Source organism: Megalops cyprinoides, chromosome 10, assembly GCF_013368585.1.
Source record: "Megalops cyprinoides isolate fMegCyp1 chromosome 10, fMegCyp1.pri, whole genome shotgun sequence".
NCBI classification, from domain to species: domain Eukaryota; kingdom Metazoa; phylum Chordata; class Actinopteri; order Elopiformes; family Megalopidae; genus Megalops; species Megalops cyprinoides.
Window position 1 is genome coordinate 21,713,574 of NC_050592.1, and position 25,338 is coordinate 21,738,911.

At 38.0% G+C, this 25,338-nt stretch overlaps 1 protein-coding gene across 1 annotated transcript in view; it reads right to left on the minus strand.

The window, feature by feature from the left end:
* Positions 1 to 25,338, minus strand: part of adcy2a (adenylate cyclase 2a) — an 83,725-nt gene that overhangs the window by 21,547 nt on the left and 36,840 nt on the right. Inside the window, exons 4-5 of the mRNA XM_036538936.1 lie at positions 10,898 to 11,047; positions 1,304 to 1,452 (exon numbers count right to left, since the gene is read on the minus strand). Coding sequence (XP_036394829.1) covers positions 1,304 to 1,452; positions 10,898 to 11,047 — 299 coding nt within the window. The remainder of the gene's footprint in view (positions 1 to 1,303; positions 1,453 to 10,897; positions 11,048 to 25,338) is intronic.

Below are 25,338 nucleotides of genomic sequence, written 5' to 3' on the forward strand. Positions count from 1 at the left end.
ATACTTTTATGGTAAAAAAGTATAGTAAGAAATTCCAGTTCAGACCACTTCACCATTCAGTCTAACATAAAGCACAACAGAAAGAAACAATGTGTTCTTCCTAGATTTAGGCAATATCTCACTTTTTTTATTAGATTTAAATTGCACATAATCTTCACCTTATCCTCATGTCTTTAAAAACAACCCAACAACCCAAAAGATATAAGTACTTTTTGAATATATAATTTAAATCTTAAACCTGAACAATTTGTAAATCTCATTGTGTAAAATAAATATTTAAATTATCTTAAATCAGAGTTTTAAAACAAATATTCAGTTTATATCTTGAATATGACATACATGCAATACAGTATGAGATCAGAGCACAATCCACTTCTGCTAAAAATGTATTTTTCTTTTTGATTTGTGGTAATGACTAAAGAACTTGCATCAATGAGACTAAAGTCTGAGGCACAGTCTGGCAATTCACTTCTAACTGATTTGCACACCTGTGATGACATTTTAGAGTCAGGAATAAAAAAGTTGGCAACAGAGTAATGTTATTTCAATGATGAAGGAAGTATTGCAAAGCATTTAAACATTGCCTCATCTTTATTCAAACACGTTGAGTCAAGATTATTTATGAATATGGCTGATAGGAGGTCCTTCACCTTGCATTGATTTGATTTTTGACTTTGTAATACTCTGGTGTCAGTATGATCTCACAAACAGTCGCCCTGATTGTTATTCCTGACTGAGGTTTATTTGATGATAATCGACTCTGCAGCTTGAGGTTAAATGGAATTCTGCAGGCATGCAGTTCTCAGACACATTTCATGCCTTTTTCTGGTCTATATGTTCTTCACATCATCTCCTTCTTCGTAACAGAGAAAAGAGAAGCCCTTGAAAACCCATTATCATGAGAGAGGTCACCAGAACTAATCTCAGCTCAAATTGGAAACAAACACAAGAACATTTAAAACCACTCAAGATGTGAAAAGCCATGGCCTTCACTGCAAAATCTTCCCTCTGAGGAATTGGTGCTGCTGACAGCCTCTGCAGCCTTAAAGGGGAGAGAGTGTTTTTACTGTGCTGGGATCTCACACTATATGGACCCATTGACACAGGCTGGTGCAGATGGCTACTTCCCTCTGTCATTTTTAAGATGAAAACACAGTCATCTCCTTCAGACTATTGGTGATTGGAAGTGCTGGAGTATTTATTTTCCAATACATTGTCATAAAAATTGGGTGGAATGGCATTTAAAGTGTGGAAAAGCACATGTTCAACACATGGTACTAATGAGGCATGTGTGTGCCTTTACCTGACATTGGTGTGTCGTTGAACGTACAGGTTGTGGAAGTTGTTGGTGTTCTCCACCTGGCCGAACTTGGGGCCCTGTAACCTCTGGATTATTTCAGCTTTCATAACCCTGGCAATGTGAGCTGGGAGCAATGACAACAAGAGACGTTCCTACAGCAGAATATTCAAAGACAAAAATGGGAACAACGTTAGAATAAAGGTTCTGTTTAGGTTCATTGTTTTAAACTTTTGTTACTTTTTCCAATTTTATCACTGAGGGATACTGGAGGACACCAAACATCACAAACAATAATGTCACAATTTCTTGTAGTAGCTCACAGTGTAGCAAAGGACAACATGACTGGTTTCTTATAGTAAGAAGCTGTTTTCATTCAACTCACCACACATATCAGGATAACTATATAAATGTATTATTGCTATTGTGGTGTATCAGCAGTAGAAGAAAACTCTATTTGCATACAGGAGTTAAGAAATGTGTGTGAAGAGAGAAAATACAAATCGGTTAATACGTATGTTAGTGGCCAATAATGTGCTGTCTGGACATTATTAACATTATTAACATTATTGCACCTTATCTGATGTGTCTCTCCCCACGCCAGCCCTTTATATGAATCTTTGGTTAGTGGCAGCCAATTTTAGAGATTTTAGAGAGAGTGAACATTGTATCAGATCGGATTCTTACTCTAACCTCATTCCTTTGAAACAAAACAACTAATTCTATATTTGCAAATATATCACATTTTTTTTAGCTGTTTCTAAAAAAAACAAACAATTGAATTGTTGGATAAATGATGGCCTCACAGATTCTGATCTGTACTTTCCTGATACAGAGAGACAAACAATGATTAATTATAGTAAATCATAATTTCAAAAGCTGTTCCATAGTTTTCTGATAAGTAGTGACAAATGGTGATGAATTTTGAATTGTGATCTCTCAGATTCTGATCTGTAGATTTAAATAGAGAAGGATGATGATAACAAAGAAATTAAACTATGACAGGTGGTGTAATGGCCCTGCTAGTGTTGTAGTCCCATACAAAATCACAGTATGGGATGTGTGACATCTGTATGTGATATCACATACAGATATCACACATCCCATACACATATCATCAGGCCCAGGATCTTAAAGCTGTGAATTGAGCGATGAACTATGATAAGTTGTTCTCAACTTAGAGAAAAATTACCTGGGCTTAACCCTCATAATGTTTAACCCTTGGATGATTTGCTTACTCTGATAAGACTCAATTAAAAGGCATTATTGTAGTAATAAAATGTCTGTATAAAGCTGAATGTGACTTCATATGAAGAGTCAGTCTGGCAAGCGAGTGCATGGCCCATGGTAACAGGCTGAGATCTCATGAAACATTTTGGATGAATGATAAGTTTTACACTTTGTACGCATTACACTACATATGATGTCAAGATGACTGTCACTTAGTCCTGGCCACTGCTGATTACTAACAAGCTTGTCCATTGACTATTACTTGATGTAGCTTGCAAGCTATCAGGTTAGATATTGTTTGCTATCCAGGGTATAAACTTGATCACTAATGTAATGAAAATTAAAAAAAAAACAACAAACAAAAAAAAATATCGTAATTAGTTATATTAGCTATCTAGTAAACAAGCATGACTTTTTGTCATAGCTGGCTAATTGGCTCCAATGAATTTCCACACGAAATGACAAAGCGTGAGTAGGAAAATGAATGATAAATAAATTTAATTATAAATCATATGTTTTAGTTGTGGTTTTCATACACTCATCATTTGTTTCCACTTTATGTAAGTGATAGCTTTAGGCTGATTTTTTTCTGCTCTAGTAATGCAACACAGAACAACATTTTTACATATAAATGTCACACTTTCTCCAGGAATACAGTGCTACGTGCAGGCCAGAGTCTACAAACACACTGGCAGCATGCATCGATTTTAAAAAATTCTCTGGAGGCACAATGCTTCACGCAGAGAGCACAGAGCTCACAAACACTCCAGCCTGGTATATCAATTTCAGAAATTTCTTGGAAGGTAGAGGGCACAAGGTTAGTTTCTCAGAAGGCAGAGCGGTGCATGGAGGGCGCAAAGGTTAAAAGGAGACCGGCTGACTGGGTGTGATTTTCAGCAATTGACGGAAGCTGAACCTGGAAGGGTGAGCTGAGGCTGAGTGCACCTCTCTCTGCCTGTTCTGTAGACGGTTAGACAGGAACATGCACCCTGTGTCCAAATGTGCCAAGTGCAGCTCTTTGCACGTAGTGCCGTTTGACCCAAGGTCCTGCAACAGCTGTGAGTGCACCCTGAAAGGAGATTGCGCTTGTGATGTCCCAGCAGGTGCAATACTTACACTACTCAGGGGAGAGAGAGGTCAGATCTCAGGAACATTTCCTCCTGTGATTTTTAGCTCTCTAAATAACGAGCATGAACTTTGATCCAATCCAGCACTGTTTCTCCCGCAAAACATTAGCTGATACTGGCTGCACCTTTGACTCTGGGTTGAGGACTGAATCAAAAACACATCAGAGCTCATGTAATATTTGGCGCTGGTCCTGGTCCTGTTGCTGTTGTTCTTGCTTCTAGAACTCGCCTGCAGGTTGACACAGCTGGTCTGAGCCTGGGGGTGTCACTGTAGTGTGTTGCAGCCAGTCATTGTCATTTGGTGATAGGCCTGGTTCACAGTGTATGATTCAGTGTGTATGTGTGTGTGGGGGGGGGAATCTCAGTTCATTCTGAGTCACAGGGGATGCAATTATAAAAAAGATAATTAATTATGAGTGACCCCTCTCCACAACACAAACACTGTGATTAATGTTCCTCTCTGGTGTGACTCTGCTCCAGAGGGAGTCCTTCTTCTCATTCTCACTCTCTCTGTATCTTTAGGCTGCCTTCACACCCTCTCAAGGCAGAGCATGTGTGATACACAAACAGGTCAATTCTGGATATATAGAGTCAAGCTGCCAAATGCTATCCTGAGGCTAGAAAACGTGAAATCCTTGATTCTTACTGATGCATTACTTTGACACCTTCATTCACACACCTGAAGTGCTTTGGATCCTTCACACTGTCTATATTTACTATGCCCGACAGTGGGTGACCTAAAACTGTGGCACTGTGGCAATGCATGGCTACACTAATTGTAATGATTACACATTAGGTTCAAACCATCATTGTATTGTTCTTGGAATGCATGAGCTCTTCTTATGGTTAAAGTCAAATCTAAATATTACAATCATTAATCCCCTTTGCATGTTTCCATAAATGCATCATTTTATTTGTACCTGTTTAAATCTACCCACTATGCCTTTGCTGGCTAATTCCCCTTGCCAGGGCTGTGTCACCTGCAATAATGAGTCCTGTCCCTTAATCACAGGAGGCAAATCTAAAATGAGGGGAAGGGATTTGTTACAAAAATGAAAACGTCACAGCAAGGGAACGAGACTGAATTCCCTCCATTATTGGCAGAGGCAGCTCAAACCATTGATCTGCGTCAATGGTTTAACTAGCGGGAGAAGATGCTAGATTGCATAAATGCAGACTAACAAATGGGCTGTTATATTTTCTGTCACCAGTATATTAAATGTACAAATCATGATTCAATAATTCATCACCCAAGTGTAATGCTTTGCATAACAGTGTCTTCTTATGGAAAGTTTTTTTGCTGTTAATAACATTAGACATGAAAACTTTGCTTGCTAGCAATGGATGTTAATGAGGTGTTGACTTGCAGGTCAGTGATTGCTAGTTATTGACAGCTAGCTTTGTTAATATTGTTTTGAAAGTTATACCAACAAACATGCAAACTTATTTTAAAGGTATCTCATCTCATGTAACCCTAACCCACCCTTACCCATTACCCATGTTTTTGACATTTAGTGCGACATTTCTTGCCAATTCCTTTTTTGTACAGGACTTTTTTATTGCAGCACTCAGTTTAATTCTTTGATGTTTTAATTATTTTTGTAAGTTTGAAAATATATTTGGCCTTCCATAGATAAAGTATTGTAAATGACTGATTTTTAGCCTGTGCTTGAAGGCATATTGCGACTAATGTGTTTCCTGTGTTTTACAAGACATACACATGGAAAAATATTTTCATTAGATATGAATTCATTAACATATACCAAATCCATATATAACCTTATGTGGCTAGTCTGATTTAATATGAAGACATAAAAAACAATCATCATCATGTTTCAAGGAAGTTATTTTCCCTCCAGGTTCTTACTGTAAGTCAACTTGCAGAATGCACAATACACAGCAGGGACTTCTCTCTGATAACTGCAAATGCAAAGGGCAAGTCAATCAAACTTTATTTAGCCTTTGACAGAGCAGAGTCCTCTGGGAAGCTGTAAGTCAACCAGAGGTCATTCTCAAGCTTTCATTTATAATTCAGATCAACTCTGTACTTTTGAGGGTATGGGAGGAAGAATCTGTGAATTTTGGAGACTGAAGTGTGAGGGGTGGTGATAAATGTTATCAGTCAGTTTCAATGAACTTAGCACACCCTAAACTAAACTCAATGAAACAAATAAACTGACGACTGCTAAAGGAATGTTATCAAGCAAAGATGCACCAGTTCAATGAAAGTCAGAGTTAAAGACAATTTTATCCCAAAACAGAGCTAGATTCACCTGTGGAGTCTGACAATCTGTGATAAGAGTGTACACCATTTCTATTCAATAGCACTTTAACAGTTCATAAGCATTTTAATAGTTACTGCAGCAGCAGAATGCAAGTATGGAACATAATGTAGATTTATTGTTGAAATGCCCTGGTCCCTCTGTGACCAAAATCACCTTACCCATTACAGAGCCAATCACTGCTTCAGACGTCAGCATTTGAAGTTCATTTTTTCAATTCTGTTCAATCTGTTCCTCCTAATTAATCAATCCACATTTGAAACTAGAGGTGGATTAGGTAGCTTTTGGGTATTAAAGCAAAAGATCAGTGGGGAGCTCAGTGATTGGGTATAGAACAAGAATCAAAAGGAGTGCTGTGACTGGACAATCTTTCAGAGGGCTGTGCTCACTATTCATTATTCATAGAACATTCTGTATGCTTCCACAGAACACATTGTAAACCCAATCACCCTCACAAGATACTGTATGCCCCATCACCCCTCAGAACAAAATGTACACCCTATCAAACCCCTTAGAACACATTGTACAACCTGTCACTCCCACAGAACACACCGTACATCCTTTTGCTCACATTCAATTGATGATTAAACTCAAATGATTAGAATTCTGCTCTGTTACATATGAATCAATTTATCTCTGCACAGTAGTCATTAAGGCTAGTAGATATTGTGGATTCCCATCTAGGCACAAATTAACTAAAGCAGCTCTTCTAAATATTAATCTAATCTAATTGTTCAAGTCCATTTGTAGAATGACCTAAATGGCCCAATAGATATCACAGTGGCCATGTAACCATGAACACAAAGTGATTGGTGCTTAGTGACCGAAACATAGTAACGATGTCCTGCAAGTATAAAGCAGGAATGGTTTGTGTGAGGTCTGCGCCATGTTTACATTTAGGTCATTTGGCAGACGCTTTTATCCAAAGCCACTTACGAAGTGAAGTGAGGAACAGCAAGCAAGCTACGGTACTGTAGGAGACCTTGGAGTAAGCTTTAAGTGCAACCTAAACAACTAAACTCAGCTAAATAAGTCAAGGAAAGTAGAATACAGAGGTAAATGAGGTGAAAACACAAGGATAAACAGGCAGAGGAGACAAACAAGTAGTGACAGGAGAAAGAAGTGCAAGGCAGAAAGTGCGCGAAGATGGAATTGTGTTAGAGTTGGTAGAAGTTGTTAGGACAGGAGGTGTTCTCGGAAGAGCTGGATCTTCAAGAGGTTCTCGAAGATAGAGAGGGAAGCCCCTGCTCTGATAGTGTAAGGTAGCTCGCTCCACCAACGGGGAACTACATATGAGAATAATCTGGACTGAGATTGCCTTGTGTGCAGGGATGGCAATGCTAGATGACGTTCCTGGGAGGAACGTAACGGCCGAGAAGGAGAGTAAGCCTGTATGATTGAGCTTAGGTATGTCGGAGCAGACCCAGAGGCCACTGTGTAGGCAAGCATGAATTTGAATTTGATACGGGCAGCCACGGGTAGCCAATGGAGCTCAATGAGCAATGGAGTGACATGGGCCCTCTTGAGCTGATCAAAAACCAGACGCACCGCCGCATTCTGAACCATTTGTAATGGTTTCACCACACATGCTGGGAGGCCAGCTAGGAGGGCATTGTAATAGTCGAGGCAGGAGATAACCATGGCCTGTACCAGAAGCTGGGTAGCATATTGAGTCAGGTAGGGCCGGATTTTGCGGATATTGTATAGTACAAAGCAGCACGATCGAGAGACTGAGGCAACATGGGCCGAGAAAGACAACTGGTCATCAATCATGACGCCCAGCTTTCTTGCAACCTTAGAAGGTTTGAGAGTATATGAGGCAAGGTTTAAATTGATGCTGTGATGCATGGATGGCTTGGCTAGGATGACCAAGAGTTCTGTCTTAGAGAGGTTTAGCTGAAGGAGGTGTGCCTTCATCCATAGGGATATGTCTGCAAGACAGTCCGTGATCCGCGCTGAGACTGTGGGGTCATCAGGCGGAAACAACAGATATAGTCTGCGTAGCAGTGATACGAGAAGCCACGCGAGTGGATAACCGGGCCCAGAGAGGTGGTATAGATTGAAAAGAGGAGGGGCCCCAGCACCGAGCCTTGGGGTACCTCTGTAGAGAGGCGATGGGATGAGAATGTCTGTCCTTGCCATGACACGTTAAACGAGCGTCCAGTGAGGTAGGATTCAAACCAAGACAATGCTTTGCCCGAGATGCCCATTTCTGACAGTAACGACAGCAGAGTGTTGTGGTTATTCGTATCAAAGGCAGCTGATAAGTCGAGTAGGATGAGGACCGAGGACTGAGCCACAGCTCTAGCTGCTTTTAGATCTTCTGTCACAGCTTAGAAAAGCACGCGTGGTTTTCATGATATGCTGTATATGAATCTCTATGCTGTTACCACAGGACACAAATGTCTCAGATTATGAGGGATTGCTTAGGATCTTTGGTTGATATTGATATTGCAATGACAGTTTCTTATTTAAACTCATTTTTGAAAAGCTCAAAGGTCCAGAGATGGCTTTTCCCTTCAACACTAGAGATGAAGGAGAACATTCCATTTACATACAAATGTAATTTCCTGTGCCAGTCTCACATATTTGCTGTGTGTTATTTTCAGGAGTAGTTTACACCACAATGACCACCCTGCTGTGCTGGGCTGATGACCCATTTTGTTCCTCTAAATGGTTTTATTAAAATCATAAACATTAGCTTGTAATAACACATGTTTGTCCATGTCCCCTTTTTAAATACTGTTTACATCTATAAATTCTTATGTGAGGATGTTTCATAAAAGAATCAAATTGCTGTATGGTAATGATCATGATGATTCCAATTAGCATTTCAATGCTTATTTCAGCAGTAATTATTATATTGTACATAAGATTATACACAAAGATAATAATGACTGATGAAAGGTTAAGTCAAATCTGATCAGTGTTTCACCTTACAACAAAAAGGAGCATGTATATAAAATGCAATGTCCTGTCCATTTCCCTATATGTAGTAATATATGCATATAGTAATTCTTAAATATCATCTGGCTGTACCCTCATTGGGTGATCAATAGGTACAAAGTCTTCTTGGTTTCAGGAATGTACAGCCCCACTGATGACGAGCCCAGTGAATGCTTCACTTTTCTTCTAATGAAACTGACCTTTTTTATTTTGTCCTCACCACTGTGTAAACAACAGTGCATTGTGAGTGCTGGTTGTATCAAGACCAGAAAAATAGGTTTGTATGGGTATTGTGTGACAGGTCTAGAGAGTGACACTGCAATGCTATTTTTAGCTGGTCGAATGATGCTTCACACCTCCTGTACTTTTAGGTCCTCTTGGGGAAATTAGCAGCCAGTGTGGAGGATATAAAGAAACTGCACCACTCTGCAGCATGACTCACTCACACCCAGCCCCTCCACAGAGAAATCACTTAACTCCTAACTTACATATTGAGCTTCACAACATACACACTTTGAGAGCTAATTTTGCTCTGCATGCAGTGTTTACATTCCTGGTGCAACTTCAATATCAGCTGTCACCTTCCATCTCCACAATACACTCATGAGGCAGTCAAGTCAGCCAACTAAATAATTTACTTTTCCTTCTCTGTACATTGTGCTGATTCTTTTTTTCTTTTTTTTTTTTGTAAGGCACTACATATCTATATCCCTTTCCACTAAATCATAGACTGAAAAAATCTTCATCCACAATAGGTTTTAGTATATTTAAGCTGCAAAAAAAAATCTACATTCAAAATATGTTTTGGTATGTATTTAACTGAGATCCTACATAATAGCAAATGTTACAAGGAGGAATTAATACAGACCAGTGGGTGGAACAAACAGCACTTATATCAGGACTTAGGCTATTATCATACTTCGTGACCAACCAGCACAAGCCACTACTGTATGTCTGTATGTCCTCATACGTTCTACTAATTCTTCACAATGAATTCTAAACAAAGGCCTTTATGGAACATATACTGAAATATAGAAGTTTCAATCGTTCATGATAGACAAGTTCACAAAACAACTTCATGTTTATACATTTTACAGGTAAGGATTAAAGAAAATCAATTGAAGATCAAAGGGCAACATAGTTTATGGAGGACATAATGGTAGAGAACCGCACAAGTATCACATTGATGGATTGCTGTTCCTCGTTTGTAATTACCAAATTCAGTATGGCCACCAACCATGTGGCCACAACTGTCATTAATGGATGTATATGTAGAGGATGTTAGCTGTGATATTAGCTGTGAATAAGTTTTCTTTATCAATTTTTCATAGTATTCATATTTTTTCATATGCAGTGGGTGTCCCTTTTAAAACACATCTTGTAATACCTTTGAGCATTTAACAGAAAACAAATATCAGCGATTCAATACTGATGATTCAACAACCATTTCCTGCCTGCTAAAGATAAATTCAATATCAATATCAAGTGTAATACAGACCTACTATCATTTCCTACAAACAACTTGAAGTGAAAGTTAGCAAAGTTGTAGAAAGTCATTAAAAGCAGAGTCACTCTCCTGTCAATTGCATCAGAGCTAAGTATTATTAATAGCCCGGTTGAGTACTATTTTATCACAGTTAATAACAGTTAATATCACAGACCTGTCTGTTACCCCCGGATTCAACATTAGTCATTAATTTTGATTTAATTAAATGCAAGAGTCACTTTTTTCTTTATGAACTCAGCTTGGCAAGTTCAGCAAACAGGAAAAGCGAGATACAAACAAAACAAGATGTTTGCGTACAAAGTAACAGTTTTTACTTCAAAGTTAAGGACAGAAGCTGATGAAATACACGGCAACAGACAGCTCTGCTGTGATGATTAATGATATTTAGCTGCACTATTAATATGACTCAATTGTGATGTAAGTAAACTGGAGTAGATTGTACAGATTGACAGTAGAATGTAGGAATGCACTGATACCATTGAGTGGTGATTGTTAAACTGTGACATACCTGTTGCCGTTTCTCAAACTCCAGCTTGATAGGGGACTTTATGCAATTGCAGGTATCCTGGTAAGTCTGCTTCACGGCCAGATCCATCAGATGTTTATGATAAGCACCGGCCATGTTTCCGCAGATGAAAATGATGATGTTGGCCAAAATCTGAGGAGGGATAAAAATAACCAACAGAAGATTATGAAAATAAATTCTGTTTTCAATCTAAGAAGGTACAGAGGATATTACAATTATACCCCAAAACTATTTTAATTTGAAGTAAGATTGCCCCAAAGCTGACAAGGACACAGCATCACAACACTGTGACCTCCCAGGCCTTCCCAGGCCTTCCCAGGACATGCTGCTTTGCTAACTGGTAAAATAATGGATAATTACAAAGACCAGTGGGAGTGCTTCTCTAAGAATGGAGGGTGGGGGTTAATGTCTGAGCTCTCTACCATCCCCAGCTCTCAGCTTCCATCCTTCACTCTCTCAAACACAATTGCCAGACATGACTATCGTACTGAGGCAGAGTTCTCCTTCTGTCTTTCATCTGCAGTAGTTTTCTCTGCAGTGCTTTCAGCTCTGCTCTTAGCGTGGAGAGTCTTAATGCTTCAAAGAGAAGCTACATGTTACACATGTTAATTGCTCTTGGTCCATTTTCATTAGTTTCATAAGAAAGTCTCTATAACTCCAACAGGCAGTAACACTTTTAGCCATGACAATTATCATAACAGAAAGGCTCAGAACTAAAAGGTGGGTCTGATATAATGGACTATTCATTTATGGCAAGAAAATAAAGAGCTGTTTTCGGCCACACACTGGCTCAAAGACCACTAACACGTAACCTGAAAGGAAAAAAAACTGCTAAATCAAGAGAAAACAGCAGAACAGCAGGGCAGAAAGATGTTCTCTAATGTAATAAATGTAAATGCAATACTAAACCTTAGCAATGCATCCATATTATTAAAACATGAATCTGGTAATTCACCTATTTTCAAGCATTTTCTGCTCATCACATAAACTCTATATTGATATATCTCACAATCATTTGTTTGTCAAAATATCAAGCTTGGCCTCCCATTCTGTATTTCTGATGGAAATCAAGTTCAAAATGATAAAGTATAAAACTAATACAAAACAAGATGAGCTTCTGACAAAATCCATTTTGGATCACTGAATTACAGTGGTACATGGTTACAGCACTAGACTGCACACAACTCGCATGTATTTCAGAAAACAGATTCACATACAACCACCACTCAGAAGAAAACACAAGCAGAAGAAACACCATTGTAGCACTTTGCATTAATATTTCATTCACTGAAAAGGAGGGGGTGCTCCAGCATTCAGCACCTAAAAGTAATTCATGTGAGCTTCATAAGAGGACCACACCCATTTTTGTACATGCATGGATGGTGACAGTTATCTCAAAAGAGCCTGAGACAGATTGCTCTCTTTGAAGCACATGAGTAGACATCACTGTGTAACACAGACAGACATTACTCTGGAGCCCAAAGGCAGACATTATTATGTCACACAGGACCAAAGACTGTGTAATGCAGAGGCAGATACTGTGTAATGTAGGAGAAGAGATTGCACAGCAAGAGCTGACAATGTGTGATCCAGAGGGAGACATGACTGTACAATATTAATTTGTTATCTTGTTTGCATTTTCTCTGGAGAGTGTTTCTATGCACTACAATGATACAGTAAATGTCCATAAACAGTAACAGGCAATGGCAGGGATGGAAAAACTCTCCATACAGGACAATCTTGGAACTGCTGTCAACAAATGCAAATTTTAACGGGCAACTTCCAAGTATTGTACTCAAAATCTAGTTGTATAAATGGAAATTATCATTATCAAGCAATATATTAATTTGATGCACAATGAATGACATATTATGAGAGGACATAAGCAAAATTGAAGCAAGTTGCTTTGTTAGTAATTCATTTCTGGTGATCATCATGCTTTCTCTTTACATCCCTACATCTAAAACTTAATTATACTGACAGCAGTCAAATACCTACAATAGACCTGCAAATATACAAATGAGTGATTCGTTATATTTCTTAAATTCATGAAAATTTCCAATTAATTTCAGTAATCACCAAACTGACAATGTTGCCTGTATTTAAAAAAAGACACACTGCTTGCTTGCTTAAATGTCATACTCAAATTTAAGGACCAAGCAAATTGTGGTTAGATTGAATCTAGGCCACAGCCTGCATTATTACACTGTTCCTGCTGAAGTCCCAAAAGGGCTGATTAAGGGGCCCGTTTTCTTATACTTACAAAATTACATTTTAAATGTTAGTGTTGTTTTTCAACATTCTGTGCCTTAAAGGTGCCTTATCTTGCATGGGAAAATAACTGATTCTACATTTAAATACACATTACATCTCCTTATACATCCTGCTAAACCTGTCAGCTGCATACACTAACAAGCACAAATGACAACATTTCTTCTGGAACTGAAAATAATGTCAGAATGTACCCTTGAAATAATGAAAACACACTATTTATTCTGAAGAGGGGTATACTTTATGAACAAATAACGCAAAATAAAAACAAATATATAGTCAAATTTTACCCAAAAACCACCCTATCATTATGCCACAATGCTAGCATTTGAAAATTGCACTGTCATTTACACTTTCTCTCAAATTCAGACACCTTATTATTGCCTAGTCACGTTGGAAACCACAGTGCACTTATACAAGGACATTTAAAAGACACTAAATTAGATATTCCTTGATCAAGAACTGCAAAACTCAGCCTCCTTTCAAAAAAAAAAAAATGACTGACAACTCCTGTGCACCTGTGCACCGGCAATGGGGCAGTGCCTGTCCTCCAGGGTCACAGGATCTACATCAGCTCTTAATTACCAAACTGAAGTCATTATTTTCGACAGTAAGCCACCTCACCTGCCGCTCCAGGTGTAAATCAAGTGCTAATTGAAAGATAACTCTAAACCCTGCATGATTTAAGCCCTCCCAGAATGGAGCAACTCATCCTTGCCGTAAAAGGGTATCTTTAGTGGAGTGTTCTGAGGACTTTATTTACTTATAAATGTATTCTACAGGAGGAATTATAATCTACAAATAAGAGAGGGAAGGGGACGTCATATTGAAATAATATCTATCGTCTGGTATGTTCTTGAAGTCCTGGCTCAATCTTTCATTTCACCCCTGATTGACTCTGAAAGACACCCCTCCTCCTTGAATGCTGCAGAATCCTCAGTTTAGCACAGCTTTATGAACAACATTAAGAAGAAGGTAATTAAGAGACACACTGTGCAACTCTCCTTTAATTAAGTGTCTGTAGTTATCGTCAGAGTCACATTACCAGACAAGATTAAACTCAGTTGTGCTATTAGGGGGCAACAGAACATAGTTCTGTTAATTTAAGTCACTAAATCAACATAATATATATTAACTCATATCCTTGACTATTTTCAGGCCCTTCAGTCAAAGCTGATAAGGACAAAATAATGTAAGTAATTACCAGGAACTGTATGTTTAATTCCAAATTTAAGGGTACATGCTGCAGTTCAGCTGCTGTCCTGCTGGGGGCTTCACAGAACTGCTTTTATCAGAGGGGTTTCACTGGACACCAGTGTCCCATGTCCATTGATCTTTACATCAGTCATTGTGTCCCTCCCATGTCATACTCTGTAAATGAGATTACAATAACATTACTTGAAAGATATTAGTGATCCTCTCGACTAAAAACAAGTGGATTATTCCACACTAAAGAGGGAAAATATCCCAACTGATGTATTGCTAACATTTTTAGTTCTTTCATTTTAAGCTTGCACAAGACAAGCTGGATGAATGGCCTCTGATTCAAAACATCATTGTGACAATATGTGCAGTATATATAGTCTATAGCAGTGAGGGACTTGCTGAAACTATAATGCAATAAAACTGTTTTCCTAACCACTTGACCTTGGTGAAAATCCTGCAAACTGCGTTTTTTTCCCCACACAAAATAATTACAACCTCTTTTTATGGATGATCCTCTCCACTTGTTTTAACCATGATTAGGAACAGAAGGATAATTTTATTTCCAAACTCTAAGAGTCCATTGCAATTTCACTTCAGTACTGAAACAAAACAAAAGCTAACATACAATTTAGTTTTTCTGAGCAACTTTGAGAAATAACTCACTGTTTAACACCACAACCTCCATCTGACAACTGCTGCAATAACTGGTCTGTTTCACCATGTGAATCAATAGAACTGACATTTTGCCCATTTGCCTGCACCCCAGGGGAGTCTGTGCTGACCGTTAAGGAGAGTCAGCATGTCAGAAGCCATAAGGGCATCTCCAATGGTTAGGGAACCACAACCAGGTGGTTACACCATAAACACAGTGATGAAAAACTTCAAAAACTATTGTAACGTGGTGAACACACACCCATAAACTAGGGTGAAAATCTCACAAGCTACAGGCAAAGTGGCAAAGAAATGGTGGGACAACAAAGATAAATCACGTCACATACAGAGAACCTGGGTAAATTCAGTATTGGTTAAAAATGTGAATTGCAAAAACTTGACTCTCTTTCTCCAATGAACTCCTCTCCTTCAGTGTGCATCCTCAGTGCTTCTCATTCCCCACCTTCCATGTCGTCTCTGGAGACCTGGAGAGATGTTCTACGTCTCCGTGACCAAAGCTCACTGCAAAAGCCCATTTATGATAGTCGCGGTTGTCACAATGTGCTGCTACACCAGATGTGTGCAACTCATGTGACTTTTGGGGCAGGACCATGGGTTAGGCGTGTGCCTTTGTTTTCTAACTGTACTGAGTCAAACAGGCCAACATTATCAAACGTCTGTCATATAATTAACCATAGATTGACAAACAACCAGATTTCCTCTCATTGTATTTCTCTTGACATAATGCTTTTGAAAAATTTTCAGTTTCATGAAAGAACTGAAAGAATTTATAATTAATATATCTGGCATATTCAAAAATATCCCCAATGCTAATCCCACTGACATGGGCTTTGAATTATTAATTTAGCTCTTTATGCTAGTTTTTCAAGTCCTCTGCTGTTGTCCTCAGAGTGCGTATATGGAAGTGTTCACTGTGTGCAACACTTCTTGGCTATTTGCTGTTCCAGAAGCTAATGAAATGGCACCTGCTACATGTATACAGTATTTAGTGTTTTACACAAGAACACCAGTGTCAGTCTGTGGATAGAATATATTTCTATCTATATTCATTCCTGTCTATGGTGCATCGGGGAATGTTCTGGAACTATTTACCATTATTGCAATGAATGACAAAGCCATCATTGTTTAAATGTGTACAATTTACTCACCAAAGGCATGACAATTGTAATACACACATATTTGTAATTTACACACAAATGTACTGTATACATGTTTGAAAAAAAGCACACATTACCTTCCTCATTACATTCATTTACCTACTTGGAATATTAGTCCCATAGTGGCATTCACAGTGTCAACCATTATCATTTCTGATGACCACACCAGTCTGCCTAGCATATTGAGGCACAGTGAAGCATGCTTCACAGTCTGGGAAAGTATTGCCCTATTTCAGTTTGGGCTGCTACATCATAAAGGTTCAACCTCAGGGCATTGCTTACTCGTGAGAGGATGACCTTTCTGAGCCTTTCACGGTCCAATCACAACGGCTAAATGTCTTCGTATGTGTGCCTTTCCCCACCCTTGCCCAGAGGTCTATGTGAGTGACAGCATAATAACCAATCAGACATTTCTTGTTGACTATATGCACAGAATGTGAAAGATGAAATGATTCAGCAAGACCCTTTCCAGACGGAAGCATCTTGACTCATGTTATTAGCAGCATAGGCCAGTACCAAACCACTAAAGGCCAGGTAAGAGTCTTCTGATGTGAATGGTGACACAGGGTATCCATCTTTCCTAAATGTAGGTTTCCCTATTTGAGATATAGTAAACACCCCCATTTATATTTTTACTTTGTTTTACTCTATTTTACACATGTAGCAATGAGCTAGAGGCATTTAGTTTTATTGATCTCATATATTCTGCAAAAATGAAAGCATGGGCTGTGATTGTAATCTGGACTAATTGTATCTACAGAGAAACATTTTTGTGTCATTGTATTTTCCATCATAGTAAACTCTAGTGGCTAATAAACAGTTAGTACAGGTAAGTGTGACATGTAATATAAAACTACAACTAAACAGTGAATCAGTAGAGCAGCACTACAGATTAATGTACCGCTGGAACTGCACAGTCATCAGAGCTCGATTACAGATTAGTGTAATGCTAAGACCACATGGAGATTCATCAAAACAACATTACAGATTAGTGTAACACGGGGATGACACGGTTAGTCCATTGAGCAACATTACAAGTTAGTGTAACACTCAAAGTGCATAGGCAGTAAGACATCAAGTCAAGTACTACCTTCCTGTTACTACACTATTTGACCAACTAATCCAGAATTCTCCTCTGTCTCCACTTAAGGCCTCTCATTTCTTAATCTTATTCTACTGATTATCAATCACTGTTAATATCTGCTAAAGAAACCTGATATTGGCATACTGTGCCCTGAACCACACTGCACCTACTTACTGTACTCACAGTCTCTAATCTCACTACAGTTGCACTCCTCCATCACTTGTCATCTGCCTGCTTCTCCACTTTGAGGCTCCATGACTAGGACCCACTCCTGCTCAGCCCCGGCCTCCCTGGGGCAGCATGAGGTATTTACTCCAGTCAGTCACCATCTTCCGTCACCTCCTGCAGACTCATCTATTTAGACTGCACCTGGGTTCAGTCAGCATGGATCTGCCATGAATCCACTTGTTTAACTGCACCTGCATCTCCATCAAAGAATAATTTGACAGGTTTTGTATTACTTCTACCTTCTACCTTACCTTCTATTACCTTCTATTTTCTGATAGTGAAAAGCTACTAATTTAATTGTTGTAATAGCCCTATGTTATCTTATTTAGGCCGTTGTGTGTTGTGCTATACGTTGGACTAAACTTGCTTGTTTGCCATTTTTCTTTACTGTATTTTCGATCCTTTATATTTTCAATAGTTATGAACAGATAAGATGTCATACCTCCCATTTCTACAGCGTCTCAGCCTGATGGAACAAGTATTTAAATTGGTTTTTTATTACAAGCAAAATTACTTTTACATGATGTAATACAGCATGTGACGTTTTGATATGACTTTCAGGATAACCTGTATCTAAAGGTCAGAATCTTGAGCTCTCGGTAATGAGTTATCCCTCTCAGATACCAATTACAGCTGTCGTAAGTAAAAAAAAAAATCTTTATCTCAGGAAAAAAATGAGAAATCCACTAGTGAGAATTGTACTGTAGCCTTCTTATAGCTATGGATTACTGGATCTAAGCTAATGCTTTTCTTTGTCCATGCACTAACAGGAACACAAAATGTATTGATTTCAGGCCAGGATGCGAGTAAAGCCAGTTTTAATGACCCGGCAGACAGACTCCCTAGGATGTAGTGTGTTAGGGGGAACTCAGGCCTTCATTACCCACAGAAGAAAGCTGGTTCAGGACTCAGGTGTTCAAGTGTTCTTTAAATAGACAGCATGGATTAGGAAGCAGCACTCAAGGATCTTTTGCTATTGACTAACAAGCTTAGCAGGCTCTATTTCATCTAAAGTAAAGCTTGAGTTATTAAATCTCTACAGCATACTGGACAGGAAAACAAGGTTGAGGTGTCTAAGAAATATATTAATTCCTGTATGGAGGATGGGAAAAACTCCCTGACTCAAAATAAAAAAAAGCTATAAAACCATATTTCTGTCAGACTTACATGTTAATGAATGCACCAGAACACTGCTCATGAAAACTAGGTATGTGTGATGGTTTGAGTGCTTGGTATTTAGGTAATTGATTCACCCTCATGAACTCATGAAATCAAAATTTTCCCATCACTGACAAAAAACACATCAGTACTGCCTATCTTAGAAGTACTGACCTGCCCATTAATAAGGCAGAGATCATGCCTTATGAGATGATCATGAGAGTCATGTCAGAGGTTCACATATAAGTCCTCCTTTCATTACAGGAATAGTCTTTAATATAGAAAGCTATAGCCAATTTCTGATGTACATTTATCCTATTATGTAAATAAGGGTTTTGGCACATGTCTCACACTCTCATTTCCGTGGAATTTTGCTTCATTTCAAACAATATTAACTTCAATATCATTATCATATCCAAGTTACTGTGGTTTTCTCTCAGTGTTGCTGTAATGTTCAATTATATAACACAACTGCTAGAACATTAATGCAACATTCTGAAAAGGTTTTATGCAAAACAGAAATTAAACTCCATCCGAGATGTCTTTCCCATTAATAAAACTCATGTGGCTAGCCTTGCATCTGTCGTTCCTTTCTACATCTGTTTTCTCTTTTAGAATGTTTTTATGTTTCAGATAATAAAAACTGCCCACAGCAAGCTTGCTGTAATGGAACCATGTGAATTTGAGAAGAACTGAAAAACCCGAATTGTAACAAACACATAGACAGCTGTTTTTTTCCAACACAATGGCTCAAAATCTGGAAAACATTGATAAAGAGCAGCACGCCTCTTTACTTTACCAGACAGACTGATGGAGTGTTCACTGAAAGTCATGTGATAAATAATCAGAGAAAAGCAACTGTTTTCCTTGAAAGAAAGTTGATGAAGGAAATTTTAAATGAGTATTGTCTGGCATTCACATCCTCAAATAATATTTCAGCTCTACAATAGGACAAACAATACAACAATACAGGAATTAAGAATTTTCTAGCTAACGCACACACACACACACACACACACACACACACACACACACACACACACACACACACACACTTGAATATCACACTATGTCATATCTGCCTCCACATCTTTTCAAAGAGAATCCTAAACCATCCTAAGTACTAATGGGTAAAATGCAATGCTGGAAACACCTGTCTTCCTATAGATTTAAAGCAATGTTTATGTGTACCTCACTCACACCTTATTCATTCTTCGTCTACATCCCATTCTGCCATTATCTATAGACCATTCTCCCATCATCTACACCATATTCTACCCTTATCTATAGACTATTCTATCATTATCTACATCTGATTTCACCTTGTCTACATCTGTCCTATTCCTGCACCAAAATTTTCTAAGATAACTATCTATATAACTACCCATCATGGGAAGGCGATGCTTTGTTTTTAAAGTGCAACATATCACATTGATGGCCTTGAATCAGTTTTCCCCATTGCAGTTATAATACCACAACCACCACTACTATACATCATAAATCCCCCTCAACCATGACTTTTACACAACCAGGGCTTACAATGAGACTGTTTTTAGAGAACTCCATACATGTTTACATACATTCATACATTCTTATACAAACAAGGAATTTGTGTGACCTGTCTCCTGTTAACCTTTTGCACCTTTCAATAAGCACAATCACAGAGTATGAACTACTGACCTTTTCACAGATATCAAAACAAATTTTGCAGCAATGTCTTAAGTAAGCACCAAGCCCATTTTCTTTCCTCTCTTATCACTGTGGCCTCATATTGACAGACTGAATTTTAATATACCCCCACTTCAAAACATTTCAGTACCTGACTTATGCATGAAAGCTGAGTCCTGATGAATTATTATTGTAGACCTTTTTATTACAGTATGAATAACATTACAGCACTGAAAAGCTTGAGCACAGCTGAGAGAGCATTAATCAATTGCTAAAAATGGAATGTACTGTACCAAAATAGCTTTTCTACCTCTCTACACTACTATGTATGCCTTAAACCTGGGAAATTAAAGATGAGGGACTGAATGAATGGCAAAATGACACTACCAGTATCCATCAGCACCACCTCTGTCCGCACTGAGTCTGTCCTTAGTGAGGCCTCTCTCACTGTTTTATCACAAAGCTGCTGCTCTCTGTACAGTAACACAACAAAGACACGTTTTAGTATTTTTAGACAAAGGTTCACAGCCAGGGGGAAAGTGAGACAGAAGTCAAAGTAAGCACAAAATAAAAGTCAAAACAGACAAAACGGTGGGTTTCCTCAACAGACAATCAAAATTAACCTTTTAAAGTTGTAAGGTACTAAAATGATTGAGAATTACAGTACTGGATGTTACTTCAACCTATCCTATTACAATTAGATAAGATAAAAATGTGTTTATGTGTTACAGTATTTTTCACCATAATGGGTTCTAAATGTTCTCAAAAATATTAATTATATATCACAATATTATCATATAAATGTATTAACATTTTAATAAATATTAAATTAAAATCCCAGGGGACAACTGTAATGCTCTCCCATTCTATAAGCCTTCAGGTTAAAGCTGAAACAGGTACAAAATTAACAAGTCATACAGCACATAACTATGATCTGCAAGTATTATTTATATTATTAATAAATAAAATTAAAATGTTAAATATTTAAAATCACATTATTAATGATTTGGTGTTGAAAGAACACATATCCTGGATTAATTTCCAAACAATGTAAGATTCAAACACACTCAGATTTACAGGTTTCTTCAGATTTCTTTCACATTATTAACTTAAATATCATCACAGCATATTATCATACACCAAAAGTAGAGAAACTCTCAAAACCTGCAGGATTGTAGTCAGCATTGTTGACAGGCATACAAGCATTGCTACTTTGTAGGCAATTCTATTCATGCAGAAATATAGCATCTGCATAATCATTGTTTATTATCATTCATCATGCTGACAATGATTCTTTCTTATTCCTCTTAACTGCTTGAACATTGACCAGCATCCATACTTTCCCCTAACTTTCTGCCTGATGGTAAAGTGTAAACTTTATCGTTATCCATAAAATGTGCTTTATAAGTGCCAGCCCTGATTATTGTTATTGTTATCCAATTTGGATTAATAATATAAAAATGCTGGAAAAGGATACAAGGTAGACTAAGAATATGATATCCTCATAAATGCACAAATAAGAAACATTTGTTTTACTTCAATCAATCCATTTCAATTTTATTTATACATTTTAGTGTATTTGTGACAACTATATGCATTTTTTAACACGGTATTAGTTTACAGTGTACTGTATGTCAGATGGCACATTAAGCCAAGCATCAAGACCTGATGCTGATACAAAGCCTCTGAAACTCTGTTTGCTAACCAAACCCCTGCAATATTTTCCCCAAGGATTCACTTGCATTTTGATTATTTTTACATTTTTACAAATGTAAGATTTGTGTCCTTGCTTGCGTTCATGCAGGTCAGAAGAAAACAGAGCAGGACACAAGAGAAAGTCCTATTACGGCACAGACCAACTACTGCACCTTAGAGAATTCCTGTTCGGAGCTCATTTTGCTATTTTCTTTGTAATACACGTACTGATAACCCATGAAACTGCGGTATTTACAATATCTAAATAACAGTGCTGTACTGTGATGCTGTCAGAGACATAAACATTTTCAAAGCGTTTTAGTAAATCGCAGTAGAGAATTCTCCTGTGAGGACAACCCCCAGGCTTCCCCAGCAAATGACTACTGACAGAAATGCATATTAAGAGCTCTGCCTGGAGGAGGAATAGATTTAAAAAGACTAAGTCTCAATGGTTCATATAAAATATGGCTCCTATATCTCCAATTACAAATGGCCTTTTCCCATACATAACTGTGTCAGTTGAACAGCCCTGCCATGTTTCAGGTGAACTCGCCAACCACAGAGTAATGGTTTTTACAAGCTGTATGTCACCAAGCCCAGCCTTCATTTCCTATCTCACATGCTAATCACAGTGCCACTGTGTTGCTCAATGTGCATTAGTGCATTAAACTGCTTCCATTTACATATTTCCAACAGTAAGTGTGTTAATCTATTGGCTTGTCTACTCTGGTGTAAGTAGGACACAAAATAATTAAATAAAATCGAAGAGACTGATAATGATGTTTCAGAGCTTGCTGTTAGTTCATCCATAACTTTGTTCTCTCAGGCCTGTAAAGCCTATTAAAACTATCAGGAAGCCAATTCCCACTTGAAACCAAATAAAATCAGAAACCGATTCAAGTTCACGGAGTTCTCTTCTGAACACATGCAGAGGCTTCCAAGGGAGAAATGCCTGATTATCTAAGTCTCATGTGCACAGAGATACAAATCTTTGGCGATTTTTCATTAAAAAATAACTTTTCATGGTTATTGCATATTTTCCACGTCCATTATAAACAAAATGGATGGCATGTCATTATTTACTATCAAGAAGCTGAAATACATCTATGAGAGTTTTAGATTTTCACTAATTATTGTTTTGTTTATGAACATAATAACCACACCGGAGTAGTATAAAATGGGGTCCATGCCTGTTTGTGTGTGCATGTGTGGGCTGAGTCCAAGGCTAAGACTGAGTCAAAGATGAAAGGCATCTCTACTGTGTGGGTTAATTATCATTGTCATCAATTATAAATAACAGTGATTATAAAATGAGAAAGTGGCATACTACTGAAAAACCTGCTTGAATGCTTTGAGTCAGAGAAGGCAATGGTGTTTATGATGATGGAAATTTAAAAGCAAATTAAATGATGTGCGTCAGGCTGATATTTCTCTCCGGAATGAGAAATTAAGTAGTACTGACTCATGACCCACAAAGGTCCACAATGTAGGAGTGGAAACACTTGTTTAAATAAAAGTAGGCATAAGCATTTATGTTTTGGGATTGGCAGTGAAGAGAAAAATTAAATCCCCAGAACTTATCAAAAAAGATGCTTATTGCACAATGAGTCCCACCTCTTTGCCTCCTTATAAATTCCTAATGCTCTTCATTAATAACTGAGAGACATTTAATTTCACCCAGCTGAATATACAGGAAACAAATCACTGAACTAAAATTAGGATAGAAATTTGAAAAGCCTGGACGGAAATTATATACTGATTTCATGGTAATTGCAACTGTATGTCTCTTGTTTGTGGCTTCCATTAGACAATTACTCACTTCCAAATCAAAGAGTGATGATGGTAAATTTTCCAGGTCAAATACTATGGCTGTCAGTTAACATAAGCTGTTAGTTGAAAAACACTAGGCAACAGGAGAAAAATAAATAAATTCAACAGATATTTATTGTTTGGTAAAAGAGCGATGGTGCTGTCTGTTGGATTCACTATTAAACTAGAACTTTATTTCAAAGCACTACAAACCCATCAGTGTCATCAAAGCTAAATACAGTACTGACACACTGTCAGTTTATTATGTTCCACCTCACACCACAGTCACGATCTCCTTTCATACTGACAGAGATGTCATGTCCAGTATGTCCACAGTAAATACGCACACGCACGCACACACACACACACACACACTAATAGAAAAAACAACAACCCTATGTCTCATATACTAGAAACCATACAACCCTATCCTGCCTGATAGCTGAAGCTAAATGGGGCTGGGCAGTTGTTGGTGAACAGTGATGCTGTTTTTTTTTTTGGCTGAGGTGTTAAACCAATGTCCTCATTCTCTGTTGTTCTTAAAGACCCCACTGCATTTATTGCAAAGAGCAGGGGAGGCAGCTGGGGCAGAGAGACAGGACTCCTGGATCACAGAGAATGATATGGATCACATCTTCTCCTGTCTCTCCTTAGACATACATTTATGTCATTGGACAACAGGCAGTTTTCTGGTGCAGAACTGGAAGGATGCTGCTTTCCATGTTTAGAACAGAATTGCTGAAATTTAAATTGGAACCTGCATGCCTGGAAAATAAAAGCATTGCATTTTGATTTTGTCACGTGCACTTTGCAAAAACTTTCAATTACTGCAATTAGTCATTTACTACAATTCTTATTTTTACAATTATTTTAACTTTACTAGTATTCTCAAGAGAAAATTATTTCAATTCAAACAGCTGCACCAGCATCCCAAACACAGACGTGTTTAAACTTCAAAATAAATCTAATGTATCATACTTTTCCCATTGGATCTGTGTGAAGACTGGACACAACATGTCTGTTCAGCACAGGCAAGACCTCTGCACAACATACATAGGAGCTCTCCACAGCACAGTCAACTACTTTCTATTGCTCAAGCTGGGTTGCATAGTCATGTTTATAGCCATGCAGACAGAATACATTCTGGTAGATGATCAGTACAAACTGTCTTTACTTTTGTTGATCTGTGTTTTTATTGATCCCTGCTCCCTGTTCATTGTTATTTTTCAATGTTGAAAAGTCCATTAGCAGTGAAAGAATTATAAAACCATATGAATTTTAAATAACCACTTCAGCTCTCAAAAACGCATGTGCGGCGTCCATCAAAAAGATCTTTGGAAACATTGTTTATTCAGTTGTTTTGTGAAACCGACCTCCACAAAATCATTTGGGAGTGTTAGATGGCTGGGAGATGTCAAACAGTATTATCCAGCTGTGAGTGTGCAAGCAGGGCCTGTAGACCATCCAAACAATTA